The 26,887-nt window shown below is 40.1% G+C and overlaps 1 protein-coding gene across 7 annotated transcripts in view; it reads left to right on the plus strand.

Moving 5' to 3' along the window:
- The window catches only part of FANCM (FA complementation group M), a 72,103-nt gene that overhangs the window by 41,420 nt on the left and 3,796 nt on the right, over nucleotides 1-26,887 (plus strand). Inside the window, exons 12-20 of one of the 7 annotated variants that reach the window (XM_054198447.1) lie at nucleotides 2,528-2,685; nucleotides 3,301-3,453; nucleotides 17,152-19,144; nucleotides 20,544-20,623; nucleotides 20,749-20,817; nucleotides 21,353-21,490; nucleotides 23,900-24,056; nucleotides 25,043-25,149; nucleotides 25,660-26,226. In XM_054198447.1, the coding sequence (XP_054054422.1) occupies nucleotides 2,528-2,685; nucleotides 3,301-3,453; nucleotides 17,152-19,144; nucleotides 20,544-20,623; nucleotides 20,749-20,817; nucleotides 21,353-21,490; nucleotides 23,900-24,056; nucleotides 25,043-25,149; nucleotides 25,660-26,226 (3,422 nt within the window). Of the gene's footprint in view, nucleotides 1-2,527; nucleotides 2,686-3,300; nucleotides 3,454-6,029; nucleotides 6,100-9,040; nucleotides 9,247-13,164; nucleotides 13,447-17,151; nucleotides 19,145-20,543; nucleotides 20,624-20,748; nucleotides 20,818-21,352; nucleotides 21,491-23,434; nucleotides 23,849-23,899; nucleotides 24,057-25,042; nucleotides 25,150-25,659; nucleotides 26,227-26,887 lie in introns of those variants that run through there. The other 6 variants (XM_054198449.1, XM_054198450.1, XR_008465915.1 and 3 more) reach the window with 6 other exon arrangements.

Here is a 26,887-nt window from a genome sequence, read left to right on the forward strand (position 1 = left end):
AAGGACACATTATTCTTGTCTTGCCCCATTGCTAACCAGGTGTGTTCCTCAGGTGTAGGAGCTTTTCTTCCAAAAGTACAGCAACAAGAACAAAAATCCCATTCTAATTTGAGATTCTTTTCTCTCTGTTTTTTTTTGTTTGTTTGTTTATAGGGTTGGGTTTTTTGTGTTTTTTGGTTTTTTTTTTAAGAGTTTGCTAAAATTGAGCAGCATATCAGTAAGTTCGGTAAAATCAAAAAGCATTTAAGAAATAATAGATTTGTGCTTAAAATGGCTTGGTCTCATTGGAGGAAAAAATTCTCCGAACAGGTATCTTTGGAGACAGCTCATGTTTTTATGCTCATCTTTTTTTACTTTATAAAATAAGAATAACTATCCCACGAGATAAATGAAAAGGTGAAAAAGCTGAAAGATCTAGATAATCATCTCTAACATTATTATCTTTGCAAGTTCTCTGCCAAACTCCCTGCTCTGTGAGAGGTAGGAAACCACAATGGGCATGGCAAAAAATAGCTAACATGCATTAAAATGTGCTCTTCCCATAGCCTGTTGTTCAGGTAGCTGAATGTCATTTCAAGCTATCAATGATTTCTTTTGGTTTTTCTTTTTGCATTGCATTTGTCTAGATGAAATTTCATTTTATGAATTATTCTTCTCCTGGCTCTTCACAATTACTTTACTCCCCCCTTTTCAGACTCTATCAATGCTTCCATTCCCCTCTCTAGGGAGGCCTGTTGTGCTTGCTCATTTTCTTGATAGCCAAAAATACTTTCCTCTGCTCAGAAAGAGAAAGTTCAGAGCTTTGGAAGTATCTGTTACCGAATTTTGCCAGCTGCTGGAGGCCTTCATGCCAGTGTAGAGTTGCACCATGTATTGCTTGGGCAGGTGGTATCGCAGGATCCTCTTGACCTTGTCAAAAGGGGGGTCTCCTCTGGAGCTGTAACACAGAGAACTGAAGTCATCTGTTGTTCTCATTGTGTCCCTGGACGTGTCTGGATGGCAACGGTCCATCACCAGAGGTGTTAGGAAAGGCTCCGGTGCACTGTCTGGACAAGCATCCTCAAGAGCAAGAAGGAACCCAAACTAGATCTGTTTGTCTATGAAGCTTTTCACTGGTGCCCACTTTTTCCTGTCTTAACAACTTGCTGTTTGAAAATGCATTCTCAGTTCCTTGGTAGGCCGTCTTTTTGCTTCTTGGTTATGAAGGTAAATCTTAAGTGAGGCAGTAGAAGTCACTTTGGACTGACCAAGGGCATTAGGGTTCGGTTACAACTGAGGACTCTTTCTGGCATTTCCTTTCTACCGTGTCCAGGCAACGCGGTCCAGAACTCCACGCTAATTAGAGATTGACATATTCTGTCTTGGTGTGTGGGTGCTGGATATTAACTGCTAGAGCAGACCTAATACTTAACTGTTCTTATAAACAACAGGAAAGGCTGTGAGATACGCTTTTCTGATAAGTGTTCTTAATTTTCTTTGCCTTCAGAACTCTATATTTTTCCTCCTCTACTTGAACTGTGTGTTAGCTATAAAGGAGTGTAACATCTCCAAGATGTAGAGTCAAAAATATTTTAGTAGCAACATCGATCTTCTCGGTTTTTTTTTGTTTTGTTTTGTTTTTAACGATGACCTTGAAGAACTTCAGTGTTGGTTAGTTTTTTCCAGCTGTGAAAGACTTTTTCTGAACAGGACTTGAACCTAGTACTCTGAACTCTCAGGGATGTGTTTTTGAGTCTCTAATAAACATTGTCACACCATCCTGTGAAGACACAGTCTCTGGCAATTGTAATTTGAGAGGATTGAGAGGTACAAGCTGACTCCTCGTACATGGCACTAATTCAGAATAGAGTGTTGGCTGCAGATTCATTCCAAATCCTGTCTGCAGAGTGATTGTCAAATTAACTTAATTATTTTTCTCCAAGCTTCATACATCTGGGATGAAAGTACGCACATTCTTAACACGCTCTTAAAAAGGATTCTTTGCATGCTCCTTTGCCATTCACACGGTTGGCTGTTTTGAGGGATTTGGCATTTGTTTGGATAATGTTGGTATTGAGGCTTGCTGTCAGCCTGCCAAAAATGACTCCCTTTCCTCGTCGGCATTGGAGCGTACTTGCTCAGAGCCAAGCAGCACAAGGCCCTTGCCTTCAGTAAGGTGCCATATGAGCACTTATTTTGTTTCTTTCTAGCATCGGCGCGCACAGGTTCCCTATACTTCCCACTTGCAGTTATGAGTCAAAATAAAACTCATGAGCCTCTTTTTTCTTTCCTTGCTATCCATCTGTATCTTTGTTTATATGATGCCTTCTCCCCCCAAAATTGTTTATTAGATTTATCCATAATTATAACACATACAACACTGTTCTGGTACTTGTTTCAGACATCAGATTCTCTCTATCTGGTTATGCTTGTGGCACAGAGAAGGTATTTTTTGTTTTGATTGGTGTCATACAAAGTTCTTTTTATTCCGCGTATCCTTTTTCTTCAAGTGGGTAACATTTTTCTGTTACTGTTTTTTTCCCCATAGGCCAAAAGCAAATACACGGTCATGAGAATTGGTCTCTGTCACCTGAGGAATTTGAAATATGGGACAGACTTTACAGGATTAAGGAAAGTGATGGAGTAAAGGAACCGATACTGCCTCAAACTCGGTTTGAAACCTTAGAAAACCTGGAAGAAGTATCAGTGAGTATAACCTAAATGTAATGTTTTCTTTGATATGAGGCCTAAAGGATACCCTGAGTAACAAAGTTATCTAAGAATTTGAAGGAGGTCTGTATTAAAAATGCAATTTTGAGAATTCTATGTAGGTTTTTGAGGTCAAGAATTTAAGGGTTAGGTGTTTGAAATGGGCATTTGAGGTTAGCTCTGTAAATTAAAAATGCATTAAAAAATCTCTCAGTATCCATTAAATTCTGTTCCTGTTTCGAAGAATTCCATGCAGGATACTGTATTCATGATGGTATTGTATCCACATGTTTTCATCTCCTTGTTTATAGAACTATAAAAGCGTTACTGAAAGAAAAGCTCAAGTTTTACAAGCTCTTTTCTGATTCAGAGAAAAAATTTGGAGCGTTTGTGTCCTTTCACCACTTAAAACAACCTGTCTTCCTTGAAAAGGTGTGACAACACAAAACACAGAATTGCTTTTATTTAAACCAGACTTAAACATTTGTGATAATGTTTAAATACTTTCCTGCATTCGGAGCATTTATGGTCCCTACCAGAGAAGTAGACACTAGTTTTGCTAAACAATTTCTTGATTAATATCTCCTTGCCAATCTTAATTTCAAACTGCAGAAACATAAAGAGGAGGCAACTCATGAACTTTCCTTGTCTGAATGGAGAATTTGGCAGAACCGTCCTTTTCCTACATCCATGGTTGATCACTCAGATCGTTGCTACCATTTTATCAGTGTTATGGAAATGATAGAGCTAATGAGACATGAACAGGTAAGGTGTTTACATTTGGCTGGCTGTAAACAAGCAGCAGGTATTTAATGCACAGTCAGACTAATTAAAACATAATAAGTGCTCTAGTTCTGGCTGGTCAGTTGAAACAAAAAGTGGAGAAATGTTTGCATGGGGCGAAGTTAGTTATTGTGGAACGGATAACATGTATTTAATTTTGTTTCAAGATGTATCCCACTGGTATTCTGTAATTCTTAATTTATTCCACAGAAGCTGTTTAAAAACAGTTAGTGTTTCCGAAAACAGAAGAAAGTCTCACCCATAAATCATCTTTTTGTTTTTTTTTTAAGGGATCCAAGTGTCAATTTTTTACACAAGGACATTAAATGCAAGAAATATATATGTCAAGGAGCAAGGTCACCAAGAATGATATTAGAACTATTCCAGAGTGTAATAGGAATTGGAAATAATTTTGTACATTAAATGCATCGCATAAAAATAATGCCAGAATGTAATGCATGTTTTAAGGTAGTTGTGTATTGAGGCTTTTTGGTTTGTTTTCTGTGGAAGCTGTAATTAGAAACTTAATTGCTCCTAAGAGTTAAAGGATAAGAGGAGGGCAGTCAAACTAACAGGTATGAAAACCATTTGGGAGATGAGAATTTTTTTTGCTATCAGTTATGGATAGCAGATATGCCTTTACAATGAAAGGCACGTACAATAAGATGTGTGTAGAGGTGGATCTGTTGAAGTACCTGAAGACTTCGGTTGTTCACCACGCTCTTTTTCCTCCAGTTTATCTCTTTTACGTTCCACACATATTGCTTTTTAGTGTGTTGAAGTTTTCTAGGTCATCAGAATCTGTTGCTAAGCTGCCAGAGTTTTCTGAATAACTAGACTAATCAAGGAAGAGAATAGAGACATTGTAGTTGTACTCCTTGCTAGGAAAGTGTATTAATGGAAAGTTGTAAATAGACTTCCAGAGCTAAGATAAGCTTCTCCACTTCATCACCGAATAATGGCATTCTTGACTTCTTTGAGAGTCTGTGTTCCTGAGCTACAGCCAAGAACGTACTAACAGAGAGAGGACTTTGGGGAGAGTTCAGGTATAGAGAGCTGAAGGAAGTCAAAGGGCAAAGAAATGGTTAAAAAAATTGTGATTTCTCTTCTAATTGAGGACCTCACTCCCCACCACCAACTCAGGCACTTGAAGTATTTGTGACTTCAGTTCCTTTTGTGAAAGTGTATTGATACCAGAATTCTGTTCAGGTTCCCGAGTGCCTTCAAAGTTACAGATGCTAAACCAACATTTGGCACCCTGAAAATAATTTACAGAGCAAATTTGTTAGTCACCAAGCGAGTCTTCAGTCTTCTCCTCCAAGCTCTGCCAAAGTAGGTGCCAAAAATGATAAGCAAGGTAGAATGTCAAACGCTTGCATTCATAAGCGAGCTTTTACAGAACTTTTACAGAGACAGGTCTGCCTAGTGTCCCTCACGGGAATGAGACAGCCCAGCTCACCTGCCTCTGCTCTGTGCTATATATACTCCAGGAAGCCTGGCTCTGTCTTCCCTCTGCTCTTACACTAGATAAAGATAGCAATGAGATCCCCTTCTTCTCAAGACTGAACAGAGTTCCCTTGTCTGCCCCTGTACCTCCGTATGCTCCAGCCCCAAGACAGTTTTGGCTGCCCCTGCTGGACTTGATCCAGTCCAAGATATTACTTGTACTGGGACCCCAAAACTAGCCTAAACACTCCAGATGTGGCCTCACAGAGGATGAACAGAGGAGAACAATCGCTTCCCTTGCCCTGATGGCTACTGTCCTGCTAATGGAGCCTGGGTGCGATCGTCTTTGTTGCCACAAGGGCACACTGCTGTCTCATTTTTCTGTCGTGAGGTTTCTGTCATTTTGTTGAGGAACCTCTGGGCAGCAGCCCTGCCCTCAAGCATGTCACCTGCTTCTCCTCCCCTGGTATCATGTGCAAACTTACTGAATGTGCTCTCTGTGCTGTAGTCAAGGTCAGTAATAAAAATGTTAAACACTAAGAACCTCTGAGAAATGCTCCTAGCAGCTAGCCACTGCCAGGACTTCATACCAGTCCTCAAAATGATTTAATCATGGTGGTCCAACATCTCACAAGCTTAGCTAGGAGAATGTATCAGAACCCTGGTAAAGTCAAGGTAAAGAACATCTGCTGCCCTTCTCTTGCCCCCAAAGCTAGTTACATCATAAAAGGCAGTCTTGAGGTCTTCATCCCTATGCGTTCTGTGTGCTTCGTGGGATATTTGCTTGAAAGCTTGGATGTTTTCATACTAGTTTGATTTGAAGTTTGTACTTTAACTTAAAATTGGAGTAAATATAACATTCATGTAGTATTGTAATTTCAGACGTTTAGGTTTTCCTTATGATATAGTATTCTTACTATATCGTACTCTACAGTATTCCTAACACTATGCATATGAAATTGTTCACATCAGGATCTTTCAGAAATCAAGCTTTGCCAAAAACTGATTATGCCATGTTGCCCATAGCCAGACCTGTGGGGAGGCATGGATGGTTTACTTTGGCAGTAACTACTACACTGATTATTTTTTTTTTTTTTTTTTTTGTATTGTAGGGTATTTGTTCTTAGAAGAAAATATTAATTAAAAAATGCAGAAGTAGAGCAAAATTAAAGAAACTTAGAGGTTTGTAGGCAATGCTTTGAATTTCTGCACACCTACTAAGGCATGTTCTTCTAGGTGGTTCTGTCTTGTCTGTATTCCTGACTGATGCTGTGTGGGCAAAATTCCACACACTGAAAGAGCTGCCTGTGGAACGCTGGCCCCATGTTTCTCTGTCACTGTATTTTCATGAGCAGTTCAGTTCAGCATATGATTGGGAAAGCCGTGAGATTTAGAATCACGCTTTTTTACCAGATTTGGATCTCACCCTGTTCAGTGTCCTGCTCCATTTCGCAGTGGGACCCCCCAGACACATTGTGCTTGCTCCAGGCACGGGCAGTTTGGGGCTGAGGCTGCTACAGCCTCTCCGTGAGCTCTGTGCTTCTGCTGGGCCTGGATTAAGGTATCCCCGGGTGCGTTGTGTGTGCTGAATATACAGAACTCAGCTTGGGATGGTCTTAAGCTGGTTTACACACCCATTTGACTGAGGCATTCTTGGTGAAGGATGTTTCTATAGCAAGTTGAAACTTTTGGAAGCTTGGCTTTCAATGTGGTTTGAATTGAATGAATTGAATTGAATTGAATGAATTTCAAACCACAATTTCAAATGTGGTTTGAAATTGTAGGAAGTGCTGTTATTAAACAGTGGGACAGCATAAAGGAATATTACTCCAGCCTCCAGGAAATTACCTTTAGCAGAAGTTAAGCCTGTAAAAATCTACCTAAAATGTTAGTCTTATATGAAAATAAGTGGATGGAAATAAGAATTGTTTTAGCAGTGAGTCAAAGGGTTTTGCATGTATGTACTGTGCATCAAAGTTCCTACTATAAATATTTTATTGCCAAATATACCACTGCTAATCTGTCTGACGTTAATTTACAGTTCTTAATAGCAGAGGGATTTAAGACAAATACGAGTCAAAGCTATTTCCTTAAATAACTAAGATATTGAACTTCAAACCACAGTTCTATTGATTATTTTCTTACTGAGGGATAAAAGATAAAAACAGGCAAATCATTATTTTACTACGAATAACCAAATGATCTAGAAGCTTCTGATGAAACTAATTATTTCTTGGGAAGAATCTCATTCAGAGATTAGCAATAATTTAATACGAGCCATCTTAGGAGGTATTTATGTGTTCTTTATGAGTGTTTTGGTTTTTATTACAGAAGAAAGCTCAGGAATTTACTGATATGTAGCTTTCCTTTCCTTGTACTCATTCTATGATTCCAAGAAACTTCCTATGCAATTGTGTTTTGCATAATAAATTTTAAAAAGTCAGTGAAAAGGCTTCGATATTTTTAAATAGATGAAGTGAAAACGTTTGGGGGAAAAAATTGTATATTGTATTTATATGCTCTTAAAAACTTAGAGAAGAAGTTGGCACAATCAAAAGAAAAAAATAAAAGTAAAAGAAATCCCAAATATGAAGCCTGCGACAGGCCACATCCACTGCAGAAAAGCCCTTAATGCCTGTGTGGCTTTATTACTACAGCAACGAGAAGTGGGCAGATGGGATTGGATTTTCTGCTAGCTACAAACAGGGATTTTTTGTGTAACATGGTAACAAATCAAGTTGTCATTATGCAAGATAATTCAATAGCTTTTATAAGCATTTTTGAAAATTAAACGGTACTGTTTGGAAACAAGGTCAGGGCAAAGTAATCATTTTTATTGAAATGCTATTTGTCCAAGTTTCTGAGGTTAAGTGACAGGAAATATTGAAGTGCGAGTGCATTATTTTTTATTCCCTGGGAGGCAGGCAACTCTTAGGGACTTTGTAAATGTCAGAATGTTGTCCAATGTGGGAGGATGACTATGGGTGTCCATTTCCCGCTTCAGAGTTGGCAGTGTGAAGTTACAGTGAGGTTCATTATTATCCCTAGAAAGACAAAAGAAAACACAAAAACTCCCACTCAAAAGATTCTCACCCTTTTTCACCCAAGTAATCTCTGGTACCACACACCTTGGGAAACAGGATTTAGAAGATGAACCCGCAACAACTGCCACTAAAATCATCTGTCATTTATCCTCTGTCTTAGATTGCTTTGAAGGATTCACGGGGTGAAATGCCTGGCAGCAGGGAAAGTGTTCCCAGGATACCCTAAAATTCCAAATAAAAGTCTTTCCATGATTTTGAAGTTTTAAATCAGACCTGGTTTGGGGGGAAAACACAGTGTTCCCAGCCAGCTGTGACTTTTTTTCCAGGAGACAATGAATGCAAAGTTAAAAATGGTTCAAGAAAGGACAATAAAACTTTTTTTTTTTCTGCCTTTATTGACATTAGTACGTCTTGGGTTAAAATCCTGATACGAGATGTGGCAAGACTTCTTCCCATCCAATAACAAATAATTTTAGATGGTAAATGATGTTTCGTTACAGTGTTTGTGGCAGACGGACTAACGCATCTGTGGAACTGCGGGTTTGAACTGTGGGGTGCTATTTATTGTCTGGGCACTGAATCTGGCTTGATCAGCAGAGAACAGATAATCAGAGAAAATGCGCTGTCTTGGGATCCTCAAAAGAAAGCTCAGCAGAGGTGGCCTGGATTGTTCTTTACTGCAGAAAGCCCAAGCGGAGCATGCGTCCCAGCGGGAGGGTGGCAGGACATTTGTTCTGTTCTCAGCCAGTAAGGCTGCCAGGGAGAGCCCACAAGACCAAAAAATCTCAGCTCTCCAATTAAAATAGTTTCTTTGTGCCATATTGATTCTTCTGATCTTGTTGCCAAATGATTTGAGCCTGAACGCTAATTGAGACCCGGTTAAGATTGTTCAGACCTTTAATTGCAGGTGCTTTCTGTTTTTAATGATCCTGTGGCAGTGAGAATGGAGAAGTAAGAGTGATTAGGCAAAGGATTCTGGGGTGTCAGCCATGTGCATGGGCCAAGGGATTGAGCAGATTGTGTGGCACCTGGAAGGGCTTAGCCGTGTTAATTTGAGCTAGCGTTTCTGCCCTGTTTAGGGGTGACTCGGTGTTCCTCTGCAGCGCTGCGTGAAAGCCTTCCACAGCCCTTGTGCCTCGGGTTCAGGCAGACCAGCCAAAAATAGTCTTCCCACCGAAGTTAAATGATCTCAGTTTTCTGCAAAACATGCCGTAATATAACATCTTGTGGAAACCAAATGGAATATCAGGTATGGGATATAGGGTTGCCAACTTAAATCTACAGCCAAGAGACACTTGATGCGCACTCTGTGGTATGGTATGTCGCTGCCTGCCTTCTGGGGTGTTTATTACTAATGGATGTGCTCCTGAGCTCCCGCCCTGCTGGCAGTAGAATTGTACAGCACGTACCTATTCTGGCTACTGTTGGCTTTTGTTGGGTTTGTTCCATTGTTATTTTATTTGTTTAGGGATGTGTGTGTATGTACACACACATCTAAATTTTGCATTTAGGTTTCTGAATTTAAAATAGTTGTATGCTGTATTTCACAAACTGTCAAAATATTTATGTTATTTGTGTCTGTGAATAATCAGTTGGTTGTTCCTTAAGCTCTTACAGGAGACTGATTTGGCAAAGCTCTTTGACAGTCAGTGTGCCAAGTATGAACTGGCAATCCATTCGCAGAGTCTTGGGACTCATGTAGGAGCTACTATACACCAAAGCTCCTTGAAGATACTATTTATGTTTTGAGACAGGATAATATTTTAACATTGTTTTTAATATTATAATAATGCACCGGTGACAAAGTTTGGTGGAATATAATCATTTATTTAGAACAATGAACTGCTGCTGTAGTTGAAAAACTACTTCTAGATGCAACGGTCCTGCTATCCGCTTGGATATACCTGTTGCTGCTTGTATTTTTAATATTGGCATGGAAATGCAGTGCTTAAGAAACGACCATGGTCAGTGGGGTTCAGGAGTGTTTCGCTATCCATATTTTCATGGAAATGACACACCGGTATCCAGGTCATTGCTGTGTATCTCTCTGTAGTGTGGTGGGTTTCCCCTCTCCCCTGTAGATTTCCACAATTCTTGGCACGGGACACCCCAGGCTAAGGAAGTCAAACAGTAAATGTCCGCATTAACCTCTCTGTGATGCCAGATAACAGAACCATCTGTGGTTGCCAGGTCAGACACCTCTAATACTAACTACCTGTCACTTCTGTCCCGAGAGTTTTATAAAATACACAGTCACTAAACCAGAGATTAATTTATTTTCTGACACTTCAGATGTTCTTGAACATTCACTCTTGCCTCTGTAGCCTCTTTAATGATACCTAATGATACCTGTTCCCAGAATCGCTAGGGTATATACCCTGTATTTTGCTAATTAATCTTCCTTTTTAGGGATCTTTTGAGTGTTTTTATTGTGTAGCTGTGTTTGCTCTATAGACAGATGCTCTCTCAAATTAGAGTATCAGCAAAATAAGTAGAAGCAGATAAATGAGAAGTAGCCGGTTGCTCTAAGCAGGAGCAGATGGTAACCCTTCAAGGATTCCCAGCACTTGGCTCAGCCTGGTGTCGCAGGAGCAGGAGGTGTCAGGCGCTGCCTGGGGTTTTGAAAAGGGTGTTGGGTGGCTGCATGGGAGAGTTCGTGATTCATTGCAGGCAAGCTGCCCGACAGCAAAACAGCAATAGAAGTGGTAGATACATCTATGACCTGATATTGTTAGTAAGAGAAATTTGTAGGGGGAAATTGTGGTTTCTGTGTCCCTTAGGCTTCTTTAGTGAATCAACTAAATATATTTTTAAGGGCCATCTGATGGAATATACTTGAACTTCCAAACAAAGTTTTTGTTGGTGTTCCTTCCCCTAGAGTCTCTTCTGGAAACTAAGCAATCACAGAACACGGAAAAGGAGGGATTGATTATTCTGTTCATTAACCAGTTCCCGAAAGGTATAAATAATGGCCTGTACTCAGATGGCAGGGAGGTTAGCAGCTAAGCAGCAGAATTGTTTAACCTCTTTGCTAAATGATCTAGAAAAGGGATAATTTTTACAGCAGTAAAATATTATTTTTGGTGATAAAAGTAAAAGATGGTAATAAATTTCAAAAAGAATTACCATGTGAGCAAGTTCTAAAAAGCTGGAGAGTTAAATTCTGTACCAGTAAGTTTGAAATTGAGTGAAGGAGAAAGCTGCCTTAGCCAGGAAAGAGTTGTTTTGGATACTTCTGTGTAAACATTAGTTTAATGATCACTGTTGCTCAGAAAAGGGACAGGAATTTCAGAAATCAGTAGGAAAAGTAGCATAAAATGAAGCAGAAAAAATTCGGTTATGGTAAAAATATGTCATATGCCCTGACCTTGTATACAGTGAAAGTTCATCTACTGCCGTTCAGGGGGGTGTAGACATAATTTTTAGCCAGTGTAAGCTCACATCAAGTAACCCGTGTGGGCAGATGGACACGTTTTGGGGAAGGAGCATTCTGTAATTTCTTTATTTCTACACTTTCTCGGTTCTTGGTCACATACAACACACTGGGTTAAAGCAGCCTTTGTCTGACAGCTGTGGCTGTTTGTCCTCTTGCAATCTTGTGCTTCAGTCTCATTACTGGGCACTAATAAGTGCTATATAATACATACTTTTATGGTAAACCATTTCAGCAGAACATAGCATTTTACTGCCTACTGCCCAGTTTGTTGGGCAGGTGAGCGGGACTCTTGAAAGGCAGACGCTCTCTCTGGAGGAGCTGGAGGAAGACTGCACGCTTCCATTTCTCTGTCCTCCAGAAGCCTCCTATTGCAACTGAAGGGCAGTTTGGCTTCCTCAGTGAGTGTGTGCTAACATGTCCCATATATTAAAAACAATAATTATAGCCTAGGAGGTATTTGTAAACTTTAAAAAAGTGTTTGTGGGGACTAGGGGAGAATGGACATGGCTGAGAGCATTTGAGGCACAGTGTTTTGTTTCCAGAATATGCGAAAGGGGCTCTTCCACGTGTTGACGATCCTGTGTGGGGTCAAACACAAGGGTATTTAAGGGATCAACTGATCACCTACAAGGAGACAATTGTAACCACTTCTCACTTGAATAGATTGGAATATACTGCTTTGATACCTACTCTACCTACTCAAAATACTGTGTGAAAACCACCAGCCTTACTGTTGTAATTTTTGTTAATATTCATGCTAAAACAGAAGTTAACCAGAAAATATACCCATGTGACTAACTATATTGGCAGCGTCGGCTCCATGGGCTTTAACACTCAGTGTGAAACTGAAAATCCCAAAGCCTTTCTTCCCTAGATCTAACAAAAAAACAGTTCTGAAGATAGGTTCTGGTTTGTGTCAGAAAACACTTAAATGCTGATTGTTCGTGCTGCTTTTCCCTACATTTCAATCAAGCTTTCAATTAAAGAAGTTATAATTGTTACAATCTATATTGTATCTGTTTGCAGACGTATCTTTTAATTTTTAAATGGCAAAATCACCAGGGTTTTGGCAGACATCTGAATCTCGTTAGAAAATGAACATCCAAAGCAGCTTATGAGGAGAGAGAGGTTAATATTAATTTTGATATTAGATGCCTTAAATTAAGTGTGTGAATTAAACAGTGTATGTGTGTATATACACGCATATGCATATGTGTGCATATGCATATGCAAATATGCATATATTTATTAGTAATGAAAATTTTAATATCTTAAGTTTACTTTTTTCTTTCTATTTTCTATATTAAAAAACCTATTGCTTTTTAAACTGAATCAGTAGTTGTAAGCAAGGTCATTAATTGAGTACAATAATATAAGAGAGATGCCTGGTTTTTTACTCCTGCATGACCTATTTACTGAGTAGCTGGTACACACTGGAGCTTACTAGGCTATAGAAGAGCTGATCAGGTAATTTAAGATTCTACGAATTGTACACATTCAGGCTAAAATGTGATAATTACAATTCTGTCCTTTCATTCCATCAGAATTAACTAGGCTCACTGGGAGAAAGTATTTTGTTTGGGAGAAAGTATTTTGAGTGACCAAGTTGAACTGGAGCAGTTATATAACTCCATGTAAGCCTGAAATTAGGTTACTCCAGTTTGTCCTAGATGCTAAATTTGTCTCTGGACTGTTGTCCTGGCACATGGCAGTTTTGCTAGACTTTGCTTTTTTCTTTTTTTTTTTTTTTTTCTTTTCCCAAATTAGAACATAATCATGGATATATACGGTGGCCTAATGAAGTTCTTTGCTGTAACAGCTCCTCACTCCTCCTGTTTCTGTGTTGCACCCAATTGCTTCTCCATGCAAGAAATTTCCCTGTTTTGCACTCTCTGTTTAAGTTAAGGATAAGTTCAAGTTAAGGATAAGGGAAGAGCAACTAACATCATCTACCTGAACTTGTGCAAAGCATTTGACACCCTGCCACACAAGATCTTTGTTTCTAAATTGGCGAGATATGGATTTGATGGATGGATCACTCAGTGGGTAAGGGACTGGCTAGACGGTTGCACTCAAATGGTTGTGGTCAATGGCTCTATGTCCAAGTGGCAACCCGTGATGAGTGGCATTCCTCAGGGGTCAGTACTGGGACTGGTGCTGTTTAACTTCTTTGTGGGCGATGTGAACAGTGGGGTCGAGTGCACCCTCAGCAAGTTTGCCGATGACACCAAGCTGTGTGGTGCGGTTGACACGCTGGAGGGAAGGGATGCCGTCTTTGGCAGGCTTGAGAGGTGGGCCTATGTGAACCTCTGAAGTTCAACAAGGCCAGGTGCAGGGTCCTGCATATGAGTCAGGGCAATCTCATGCATGAATCCAAGCTGGGTGGAGAGCAGCCCTGAGGAGAAGGACCCTTCCAACCTAAACCATCCTATGCAGTGTCTTTAAGGATTTTGGCAGGGACTTTTTGAAAGCCTTTCAGAAAGATGGGAAGATGATATGCATGAGAGCTTCTCAATGTTTTTGCATGTTGGTCTCTTTAAAGAAATCTAATGGGTTTTTTACATCTGATTTTTTATTTTCAAAAGCAAGATTGAAACTTCTGAAGAAGACTCATCCGATAATTACATTATCTGTTATAGCTTATACTGATACATTCAGTATGGAGATAAGGTTAGCTTCCACCTTGACAATTAAAAAATGGCATCACATTTGCCACCTCCTGGTTCCTGAGGTATGTAAGCAAGAGGTTACATGCCACTATTACCAATTCAGGAACTTCGTTCTTGAGTTTCTTTAGGTGCTTTGGATGACATCATACAGTTCTGTTACCTCTTACTGTCCTAAACATACAACTTCATGTTTGGCCATATGAAAACATAAATGATTTGCTCTTATGTGCTCTGCCTCTGGTCTAGTTGTGATTTGAATTATCCTTTTACCTATTCACAACCCTCATCTTTTCCTGCAGGTTTGCATAGTTTTGCTTTACTTTGGGTTACTTAAAAAAATGCAGAATAATATAGGGCCAAGAATGATCTGCGCTGTGCCTCTTAGGAGTGTATTGGGTGGGAAGAGCATCACCTACTTCTGTTTCAATAAGGCTTAGTGGTTTGGCAGCTAATCAATCTTTAATCCATTTAATATAAGTTGTGTTCTTATAATGCTTGAATACTTTAATTGAAATATTATGCAACATTCAGTCATTACTTACATAAATCTAAACATATCATTATCAGCACCGTTATCTTGTAAACCAAATGTGTAATCTCCTCAGATGATATTTGTGAAGTTAATTGGACCAGGTTATGTTGGTTGTTGTTTGTTTCTCCTCTGATTTCATACAAAGACTTCCATATCTTGATTCTGTGTTTTGACTGAGCTTGAGGGAAACTAATTATTTAGAACACACATGTATCAGAATAATCCTTTAACCCTTTCATAGTAATTGTTTTCTTCACTATTTTGGTATTAAGACTTCTTATAAGTCAGCCTGTATAGTCTGGGGATCTCCTTGGAGGTCTCTTCTTAAAAAATCATAACTCTTAGGTTTTTTGGGTATGTTTATAAATGGGTAGCCTAAGCATAGGCAGTAAGTGTGTAGCAGCTGAGTAACATCTTCTGTAGTGACAAATGGAGTAGGGGTTTCACAGCCCTTTAGAGATGAATCTCTAGCAACTGAACTCCCTCCCTGGGCGTTCTCCTGCTGCGCTGGGCACACACAGTCGCGTACATTGTCGCTGAGACACGGGTGTCAGTGCTGGCAACAGGGTTTGAAACCAGCCGTACCCTGTCCCCAAAGCAGCCTGTACACACATCCTGCCTTACTTATTCTGCATACGATCCTTTCTGGGGCACGTACATGAAGTTAGTGATAAAATCTAAATATTAACTTCATTATTATTGAGAGAGAAAAGATGCTGTTAATACTGGATAATATGCTTCATCCACTGCAACCAGAGAGGATGCAAAACTGTGTTAGGATGTGATCAGCCTTCAAATGCATGGAAGACAGCTTCGAATCCTGTGCTCAGGAATATATTTAGGCAAGCTAGGCAGCAGCAATTTTAGGTATGGCTGTTTCTGCTTTGTGTAATTGGATAAAATGACTTTCCAGAGTATTTTTCAAACCTTGTTTTCCATGATTGACTCCTCTGGCTGCTGTAAGGAGTGTAGCAGTAAAAGGTTGTTTAACAGCAGCTCCAGGTCTATAATCTGTGGAAACCCCAGCTGTTTAATTTCTTCGCAGTCTCTTTTGGAAGAGATGTCCCAGGGGTCCCAGTTTTATCAAGATGTTGGTGTCACGGTGTCATTGGTTAGAACAGCTCTGGAAACTTTCTTAGGAACTCAATTACAGAGAGGCCAAGTGTTGAAGAAATGATAAGTCCTATTCTCTCTGAATGAAGACAAGGGGTTATGCCCACAGGAGAAGAGTCTGCACGTTGGCTGGGTACCTATGATGGGCAGTGACAGGTCTGGCTTGTGAAGAGCTAGAGCAGGATGGGAGGTTACTGTACTCTACTGGGAGATACAGATATGGAGTTTGGAGAGTGATTATCAGCATGGCTAGCACAAGCTGAAGTAGAACTGCTCTAATAATATTCTCGTGGGACAGTGAGGAGGGTTCAGGAAGTTATGATGATGAGGACCTCATTTTTTTCCTATTTATAGATGGTAAGACTTTTGGAGAATGTTACTCGTATAGGAAGCGGGTAACCTCTTATTGTAGAAGTCAGTTTTATCACACACTATTCTATAAAGATACCTTGTTTAATTTCAGGGATTAATGAGTCTAGGGATTCATCTGACTGAGCTGCTAAAAAGTAATTGTACCATCTGTTTAGATCTTACATCTTCATTTTTATTTTTCATTAGTGAAACAGGTTTGAACTTTGAAGGAGTATTTCAAGGCATTGCTTTCAGAGCCTCATTTGACCCCTACTCTTCCTTTTGGAGATTGCATGCATTAATTTTGAAATCTTAATTTAAAAGAGAGAGTGAGAAAGACAATAAATAAGTAGCTTTTCAATCCAGGCAGTCCTTGTATGGATGCCTCTCTGGGAGCAATGGCAACGTCTATTGTGCTTTTTTCAAATGTATTTGTAAAAGAGTTGGTTGCCTAGGTCAGTGTCTTTTGAACGGATGATTAATAACCATCTGTAAAAAAAAAAAAAAGTTCAGAGTATGTAAGTGAGAAGTTCTTAATGTGCCATCAATGGCAATAGCCAAATTACAGTGACAGTACAAAGAGAACAGAGAACTCTAGGCTCACTTGTGCTTGAATAAGCGTTTCTTTTGCTCACAGCACCTTTGGCAATTTGCTGGTCCTCCACAGCTACAGCCTGCAAGCAGTAGCCCATCCAAGGACATAGGACCTTGCACGTTGTATTAGCTCAGTGACGTTGCTTGCTGTTAATGTTCTGAGAACTGCATCTTAACTGCACGACAGTGCAGAATTTTTGCCTTGCTGCTCTGGTAAATGCTGTCTTTATTTACGCATGGTATCTTTTGGTCTTTCTAAAACATTCAGGTTTGATGGTTTGACTACCCAAGCATGGATTTGCAGTTGCTGCCAGTAAACGTTTTGTTTGAAAGTTGTGACCTTAAATGCAAAGCAGTTTCCTTTTTTTTTTTTTCTCCTTTCTAATAACCTTTAGGAGTATAAAAACCTTTGTCACTTGTTTTAAATATCCTTATGACAACTCCTTGTAAGCCTGTATGTATTTACAGTAAATGTTGCACTGTGTTCGTCACCAGGGAGATTGCAGCTATGAACTGGAGATTCAGCCTCACTTACATCTTGAAGATGTTAATGTTCAAAGGAATAAAAGGCATCTTTCCATGACCAGCTCCACATTTGATCAGAAAGCACGCTCATCGACAAAAGACATGGCACACAGATCAAAAGTAAAACCGTTTTTAACGGATACAAATGATAGCAGGAGTGAATTCTTTACCACATTTAAAGTAACAAAACCAAAGAGTCCTACAAGAACTTCTGGACTAAATTTAGAATCTGCGTTGCCCACAGATAGTAACACCTCAGCTTCTTGCTCAGCAAAAAGACTTGCTCTGGATGAAAATACTGACCAGGGCAGTCAAAAAGATGAGGAACTAGCGGTGACATTTGACTTAAATGAATTTATTGACTTATGTGACAACAGTGAAAGTACTATAATTCATGAAAGTGCAGCAACAAAGGAATACAAAACTGTAGATAAAGCTTGTAGGTCACTGGAGACAAACCACGCAGATTCGGGTTATAGTAGCTTCACAGTTGAGAAATCACCTATATCCTCTGACTTATTTTATCTTCCTGAATCATACGTGGATTCATTCGTGCTTGTGAGACCATCTGAGGAGCCCTCTTGGTTAAAGCAAGCGTTTTCCCATGTGAAAAGGCTTTTATCACAATCTCCTCCCTCTTTGAATAAACTTTATGATTTTGAAAACATAATGAGAAATGAAGAAACACTATGTCCTTTTCAAAAAGTTATTTCTGGTAGTTATTCAGAGAAACTGTGGGACAGAGTCTTTCCTGCACCCTCAGAAGCTAACTGTTCACTGCTGCTCTCTGAAAATCCTGAACTGAAAGTCAACAGTGAATTGTGGGCTTCTGTAAGTACCTGCTTTTCAAAAACTGCAACATCTTCTGAGACTGCTGCTGTTAAAGCCAAAGAGGAACTTCACTTCAATGACAGCTTTGACAGTCTGTTTGACAATGAAGAATTGACTGAAATCCAAAAGAAAACTCCAACAATAAGTCACACTCTGACAAATAACCCGTCAAGTAAGTATTTTGTTCAAAAAGATAAAGAACATCTCAAAGCGAACAAGAAAAATGTGATTGTTGAAGAGAAGAGTATACATTTGTTTGAAGATGAACACCTTGATGACACAAATAATGTGAGTTTTTCCATGAGTAACAAGCGCTTAGTCAGGTCAGGTTGTGGTGGAAGTGGTGCTGGGCCAGCCCCAGAGCACAGCCCCACGGGGCTTCCCTTGGAGGTATGTTGCAAGGACACCCACAGAACCCCCAAGGAGCGGCCAATAGTCGGTAAAACTACCACCCTGGAAGAGTCAGGAGATATTAGTGTGACCGAGCAGGGTCTGGATAATGATGATCTTTATGACTGTTCTCAAGAACTGTTTTCTGTTACCTTTGATCTGGGATTTTCCATCGAAGAGTGTGAGAGTGAAGTCTTTGAAGAAAATATAAATACAAATAATACCAGAAAATTCAACAATGTCTTGGGGACTCATGCAGATGTTAAATCCACTGACGATAAAAAAGAGTTACTAAATGATATCTCCAGACTTGAAACATCGCCAAAATGGGATTGCAGAAGTCTTGCGAGAGGAGCCATTTCCACACTGTTGCCGTTCCAGAGCAGGACCGCGAGTGCCAGAGAAGGGGCTGAGGCTGAGGCTGCTGCTGCTGCAGGGCCTTTCTTGGAGGCAGGAGCCAGAAGAACAGGAAATGCATCACCTAAAGCTTTGGCTTCTGCACTTCCGACCCCAACAAGTAGAAAGGTTATGAATATTCAAGCTGCCAAAAGAATTCCTATGAATGTCTTCTCTAGTGCCAGGGAGGAAATTCCAGAGGTGCCTCTCGCAGATAAAGTAAATAAAAGCCCACGCAGGCAGAACTTTGGGAATTCAGCTGTGGATGCACTTGATTCCCCTTTAGGAAGAACCGAAACCCTGGAAGACACCACCCTTCGTAGTTTACGTGTGTCTCCTGCTGCAGGTAGGGATTTCAGTGGTACAGTTACTTAATATCTTCATGTTTATTTAAATAGAATTCAGTATCTTTTGGATCCTTAGTTTGGTTTATGACTTAGGTGGGAAGGATGAAAGGAAAAGGGAATAATGGTTGTAATATTAGAAGCTGGGTCAATGAGACTTTCCAGAATCTTAACCCTGCATATGCGCTTAGCCATTTGAGGCTGAAATGCATGCACACGTGTTGGCGGAAATATTCAGAATTAAACCTCTCATACCTCTGCACAAGTGCTTACAGTGCAGCCGTGCCAGACATAACTGTGTGACCAGAACTGCATTCACAGCCCTTTCTTAAGCTTCTCACCATCTGATCCGTAATCACCTGCATCTGTATCCATGCAGAGTCCCTGAATCCATGTCTTCCTTCTTTTCCTGTCATTGTTTCTGAGGAATAGAAACTCCACATTTAAAAAAAAAACAAAACAACAACAACAAAAAAAAACCCAACCCAAAACCAAACAACAAACCACAAACCAAAACACCAGAAGAGACAAAACCAAAACCACAAAAAAACCCCAAATTGTTGTTTTAGAATTGCAGGGTTAGCACTGAACCTGGATCAGGTTGTTAAGGGCTTTGTCTGCTCGGGTCTTGAAAACCTCCCCGGGGAGCGTGTGTTGTTGAAATGATAGTTATTGGTATTTAAATATGTTATTTTAGAAGTGGAATGTTGGGGAATTTTATGTGTTTCCTTAAAGAAATTCAAACATTTGAGCGATTTAGTCAGAACCAACTCTCCACCCCCCGTCTCCTGCTGTACCCTCACAGACACAGAGGGAAGTTCCGGCAGTGCCGCAGGGGCAGTTAATGCCCAGCCTGCTGTGGGGCAGCACACCCATTGCACCCAGTCCCGGGGCTCGGCCAGCACTGGGCCTTTGTCATACAGGATGTGAAGGAAGATCTTGTATTTCATAAAGGTAGTCCTTTGTAAAATCAAAAACTGCTGGGGTTGTTTGAAAAGGAATTGGCGAGAGGACGTTTTAGTGAGTTCTGTGTTTGTTTCAGTGCACCCAAAGGGACATGTATTACAAAATGCTTCCAGAAGTGTAACTCTTACTCAACTTTTAAGGACGACTTCTCTTGGTTTCATTTCTTACCTCCCTTTTTCTCGATCTGTACTGCCGGGGTAATCACTTCCACTCAGAGGCTCTCCTGGGAAGCAGGATTTATTGTACATCTCAGCTGGAGATTATTTATTTTGATTAACAAGGCTAAAGAGAACAATATTTGCCACATAGATCAATAAGTAATCTCCTTTGTAGGTACTTTTATAAGAGAGACAGATTTTGATTGCTCTGTTATAGCAATATTGTATTGTGAACAAGGCATTTTCTTGTGAATGTTGTTTACTATTTTTGCTGTAGGAACCAGCAGTGAGAGTGAAGAAGAGATCGTTTTCCAGAGACAAAATAGGAAAAAAAAGAATGTTTTGAAGTCTCCTGATGTGAGTCTTAGAAAAAGGAAAAAAACCCAACAAAAAAAAACGCCAAAAAGATGAGAAGCAAAATGATAAGTCAAACACCAAAACAACAATGCCCTTTGCAATTGTACTTCTTTTTGTTTACATAGGGTATGAACGATAGTGATTTTGAATCGCCGATCCGTGCCATCAGAAAACGCCGACACCCCCTTAACATGGTTAGTAAGTGCTTTGGTGAGACAGAAGAAAAATAATGCAAACTCATTCATGGAGTATATATTTAAACATTTACTCTTTCTTCAGTCAGTAGGCAAGTGTTCTTATTAAAAATATTTTATGCCATCTGACCTAAGGCATATTAGAATGTAATTGCTTTCCATCCTTCAGTTCTTTCCCGAGGTCTCCATAGACGACTGCGCAGTTGTTGTTTGGCAGTGAGATATTGTTATAGGCAGGAGAGCTGAGCCTCTCCCTTTGTGAAAGGCAGTAAAATAACCTTTCTACCACAAAGCTTTGAGTGAAAAAAAAATAATCGTGTCACACTTTACCTAATTTTTCTTCCAAATAACATGGTTTTTTCTGTTCCTTTTGTATTTAATAAGATGATTAGCATTATTGCATTATTTTACCATAGCAAATCAATCACAAAAAATCAGGTGTTGCTTAAAAACCCCGGATGTTGAAGGATGACTGTGTAATTAAAATATTGGTTGCTTTAGTCTTTATTGAAGTGTTTGTGAAATGTTCCTCCAGTCAGACGTGTCCAGTGATGACAGCATGGATTTTCAGAAGAACTCAAGCAGGACCAGAAGTAGCAGCTCAGCAGCTCGTAACACAAACAAGCTGAGAAGTACCAAACGGCAAAAGGTGAAGAGCAATTTTACGTACAAGGTATGTGACGTTATGTGTCTCTCTTAATACGTTGAAGGTCGTATTTGGAGCAGCTGGCACTGAAGTTGCAGTGTAGAAAACTGCCGTGCTGTGTTGTGTGTGTCTAAGTGCACATTTGCAACATTGCCAACCTGGCTCTGAAGAATGCGTCTTTGAACACGAGCAGAACGTGTTGCAAAAGAAAACCCCCAAAAAAAGACAGAAAGAGACTTTGTGAGATTTTACTTTCTGTTCAAACTGCAACAATGAACTGAAAGTATTTTATAATTTGTCTATATTGAAATTTTTAAAAAACATGAAAATGCCAGTAATGTTGAGCACTGGTTTCACATACTTAAGAAAAAAATTTACTGTGTCATTGAGACACTCATTCTGGAGCCTAAAATGGAGCTTTATGCTACAACTGTGTTGTGGCAGGCACACAGTTGGGCAGTTGTTTGTTTTCAAGACATTGTTTAGGAGGGTTGAGGCTCACAGCTATTTCACACAAGTTTATCGCAAACATTTGAGATCATATCTTGAAACACTGGATAATCTCACATCCATTGCCTGACTTTCAGAGGGATCTGCAGGGCCCTGCATCATAATGTTCTGGAGCAAAATAACAATTTACATTATGAGTAGAAGACACTCAAAGATTAGTTGGACTCAGGAACCTCAGGTTCTCATCCAGAACTTACGCTAGTAGATACTTGTTCATATGAATTTACCACCTACTCCAATGGTTTCGACTTTGAACATATTAAGACAGCAATGATCCCTCGACCCCAAAGCTTAAATCTTAACTTTGTGTTTTACACTTTAATCTGTCACTGCATCAGGAATGGAGGCAGGAGAAGATGCAGGGCCAGAATTATATATTCATAGTAAGTGAAAAAGCTTTTAAATATGCATGGCTGGCTAAGCAGAAATTACTGCTTAGGCTCCAGGGCACATTATGTTAGATATTTTTAATGTTTTAAAGATAATCTTCATTATGGAGACTCCCCTATAGTATCAGTGATGAAATATAATCTTTCAATTTTATTTAAACATTTTCTTAATGCGAGACCAAAAGGTTCATGGAAAGAGAACGTGTATGCTTATGAAATTCTACTCTGCCTTCGCATATCATCTTACCTAAACATCCATAGTGATGAACATGCCAGAACTCCAGATCCACAGGAGATCCAAGACATGAAAATCATTCTGATCAGTCCACCGCCAGTTAGGGTGTTCTCCCAGAAGTGCAGGCAACGGAGTTGTAAGTGCAGCAGAGATCTGCAATTACATTAACGGAGATTGTGAGAAGTCCAAGGCGACCAAAACAGCCATTGGCTGAGTTCAAAGATTCAATAAATAATTGAAGAACCTGGTAACTTCTTGTTTCCAAGCGTGACCAGACTCTTGACTGTTAGTTTCTGGTGTCTCAGTTCTTTTCACACTGCAGGGTTTGTCCTCTCCGTAGTCCTTCACAAATAAGAAGGATTAAGACTAATTGGCAATAGCATTGAGAGTTCTTTCCTGTAAACAGGTGACCTCCAGTGTGTTTCAAAACAATCAAAACTGTTCTAGAAAAGGAACTATTAATAAGGCCTGTCATTCAGGCTTACTGATTGGTGTAAGCAAGTAATTAAAAGACAGAAAAATTTGAAAATCGGAGATGTCACTTATTTTAGCAGAAGATGCCCTTGTCTTCCATGTACTGAACAACAATTTACAGCCTTGTGCTTTTCATTCAACGTATTTTGAAGGCAAACGAATCATTCTTTTGGACTAATTGGGACACAATGTTTTTTGTTTTTTTCATGTTTTACTTTAGTACTTTATAGCTGAAATTATAAGAGAAAAATACAAAGTATTTAATACAAAGTATCTCTGACAAAACATCTTCCTGAATTAATTTATTTTTTTTCCATGTACATTCTTGTGAATGTGGTGTTGTCTGTTTTTGATGGAACTTAGAACCAAGGTCTGTATTATGTCTCCTGGACTGCAGTTCACATGTGAAGTGCCTTATCTTCCCCAAAGATGAGCATTTTCTCAATAACGAGTTGCATTGCCTGATGAATTCACGAAACGATCCTAAGACCTAAACAGAAAAGGGCAAACCAGAGTGAAGTCTGTATCTGAAGTCTCTAGTCGGCTTGGGTTCCGAGTAGTCCAGCTCTTCAAAATCAAAACACATTTTTGAAAGCAAGTAAAATGAATCGTGCGCTGTCGTGTGTTTTACTGAGCTTTGTCTTCTTTACATCACCTTTCCCTGCAAGGGATTCTCTTTTCAAAGCCAGAAGCTTAATATCTGTGACCATGTAAGCAGCTGATGTTCTGAATTCATGAACTGATTTGATCAGAGGTCTCCTAGGTAACATTAGTTAATTGGGGGCCAGCTTCTAACTACAATTTTTTTTGGATTTTTTTGTCTTGTAGTGTGCAGCAAGGCAGTTTTTAGATGAAGAAGCTGAGCTGTCCCAGCAAGATGCAGATGGTGTTTCATCTGATGAGAGCGATGACACAGAGAAGGAGCTGACCTCTTCCCTTGCTCAGTTCCTGAATGATGATGTGGAGATCACACAAGTGTTAAACGGTGAATGAGGGGAGTTGTTTGTGGTTTTAAGATAAGGGGTGTTGCTTAGCAAATGGTGTACAAGAGGCATGGCCATTCGGTCAGCTGGTATGTCAGCATGTGTCAGCTGCGAAGCAGTAACCTCCTCAGCTGGGGTAAATCCATTATCTGGTTTAATTAGCATGGTTTTTTTATGTAGTAAGTTCCTCACTGGAGCCTCTGCCATGCCATAGCTTTGGGCGGGCTGGAGCCAGTTCTTTGAGGGTTGCAGGGGCAGGAGATGGCCTCTCGCTGAGTCAACCTCCCCCTCTTACACCATTATGATTGAACAGAAATGCAATTTTCTATTTCACTTAGAAATTTCTGAATCCTTCTGTTATAGAGAGACTTAAAATATGACATGAAATAACAATTTGAATGTTAAAGATAAAATTACAGTGTTGACGCTGACAGAGCTGAGAAGGTAGTGCTGCTTTTGGCCAAGATGGTTTATTTACCCCTGTGCTTATGAACCTGGTCTTTCCCTGGGATATGTGCATGAGGCAATCGTCTTACTACAATTTAAGATTCCCAGATATTGTTGAGGATTTTTCTCCTCCACTGAAATTGTGAGTTCTTCCCTGTAAGATCCTGTGTGGGCTTCAATAAAACCACCCCATTCTCATCCAGCCTCTGAAATCAGTTACGTCTGCTTTGGGAGAGACTTTTGCAACACGGAAAACTGAGTGGTTTGGGTTTGCTGTGGTTAGCATTGCCCTTCTCCCTGCTGCGGGTATCCGGACCTCTGCCTACAGACAAAACCTTCCACATAGCAGCCTCCATGACAGCAAGCTGGGTACACCTGCTCCTTTGCTTTGGGATTTTCTGAGATGTCTGGAGAACTTCAAATTTTTGTTTTATGTGACTATAAAGGAATTTCTTAATATGGAAAACACAATGTAACAATAATGAATTAAAAGTTATATGCTTGTTAATACCATATTCTCTTTTCTCTTGTTTTAATTTAGACTGTGAGATGAAAGGAGTTTACCTCAAATCTGTGCGTAGTCCAGCTCTTGGCAATAGATACAAAATGGTTCACCGTGAATTCAACACCATGGAAATTTTCTCGCAGGTATGAAACAAAATGACTGCTGTCCTTGAGAAATTCTGACTGTGTGTCACCTGCCGTACGAGGTGTGGAATCTGCCTGTCTTCAGGCAAAACCACAGCTTGTCCCGAGTATGCAAGCGTGGCGGTTCAGAGTCCTTCCCCCTGTGCAGAGACACACAAAGGAGATTCCCGTCTGTTTGAGCAGTATTAGTGGGCGAGTCTCACTTCTCCTGTGATACAATTAATATTCCCATTAAAAGCTTTCTGGTGACGCATCAGGGGCCTGACCGAGATCTGCGTGTATGCTCGCTGCAGGCACAGCTGGGAGCGTGTCAGGCCTGCCGTGGAAGTAGCTCCAGAACTGCCAAGCACGTTCAGCAGGGGAGGTCTGAGAGGTGTGAGGAGCTCCTGGGCCCCACAGTACCCTGGCATAGGATGCACTGGATAAGCCAAGTGCCTTTATGGAGAGGAGGAGCAAGATCATTACAGTGTTTCAAAACTTACTGGGTTTGTTTTGTTTCTCCCCTCACAGATTCCTGAGCAAGACCAGACTTACGCAGAAGACAGTTTCTGTGTTGGAGAGGAGGAAGAGGAAACTTGCAAAAAAAGTGAATCTAGTGAGGAGGAAATGTGCGTGAATTTTGATCTCCTAAATAATGAGAGTTTTGTTAGTGGAAAAAAACAATACCTCACTCGCCGCAGAAAAAAATTAAACCAGGCCAGGGTGGAAGAGAACTACTCTGTCCCCATGCAAAAGAGGAAACCATCACGAATTATTGTTCTCAGTGATTCCAGTGGGGAAGAAACAAGTGTCAGCAATGAGAAGCCCATGAAAACAGACTGTTCCAGGGCAGAACAGGAAAATGCTGAGTTACCCAAGTCATTGCCTTCAGTCTCCTCTGCGCAGCACACAAAAACTGCTGGGGAAACCAGTGTTTGTCAGTCTGTGGAGACTAAGAGTGAGATGCTTCTCGGCTTGAAAGCTTCAGTATCTGAACTGCTGGATTTTCACACAGACTATCAAATCAGGAGCACATGCTTTCCACCAGCTGTCGCTAGCTCTGATTCGGGGAAGGAGGGTCTCCAGGCTCCCACTGAGGTTGGTGTTAATTCAAAACAGGACCTTCCTCTCGTCTCATGTTTTGCTAGAGAAGCCCAGGTGGTGGGAGCCTCTTGTTTTGAGGGCCGTCAGCGATACCGCAGCAAGGATGAGGGTGCTCCTGGTGACAAAGGAGCAGGGTCTGCGGGTACTGCTTTACATCGGCTCCCTTCTCTTCTATATAGGAAGCTTCTGTACTCGCAGGGTCACTTGGAGAGTATCTTAGCAGTCAATAAATAAAACTTGTGGATTAGATACTGTCTTGAGTCTGACAACCATGGAGGAATATGGATCTATTTCAAATAGTAGAGAGTGTCCACTAATTATTTGGCATTTGTAGTTATAAAGTATTTGTTCACTCTCCTAAATTAAAACCCTTCATAGTCCGAGGTTGGATTCCTGATCTTTTACACTTTTCTGCCTGACTTGTAACATTTACAGTATTCAGTTTTTGTTGAACTTGTTACTGAAGGCTGCATGCTTTTGTCATTCAAGGTGCTAAATAATTAGATCAGCCAATTTGGGAGATTGTTTATAGGGAATTAAAGTGTTAGTCTGAAAGTGTTTGTGTTTTGCAATATCAAAAAAATACCTTTTTTTAAAGACTTTATTAATTGGATTTTTGGAAAAATAAAAGTGGAACAAAGCGTATCTGTTAAGC

The sequence above is a fragment of the Rissa tridactyla genome, chromosome 4, assembly GCF_028500815.1.
Source record: "Rissa tridactyla isolate bRisTri1 chromosome 4, bRisTri1.patW.cur.20221130, whole genome shotgun sequence".
Lineage (NCBI taxonomy): Eukaryota > Metazoa > Chordata > Aves > Charadriiformes > Laridae > Rissa > Rissa tridactyla.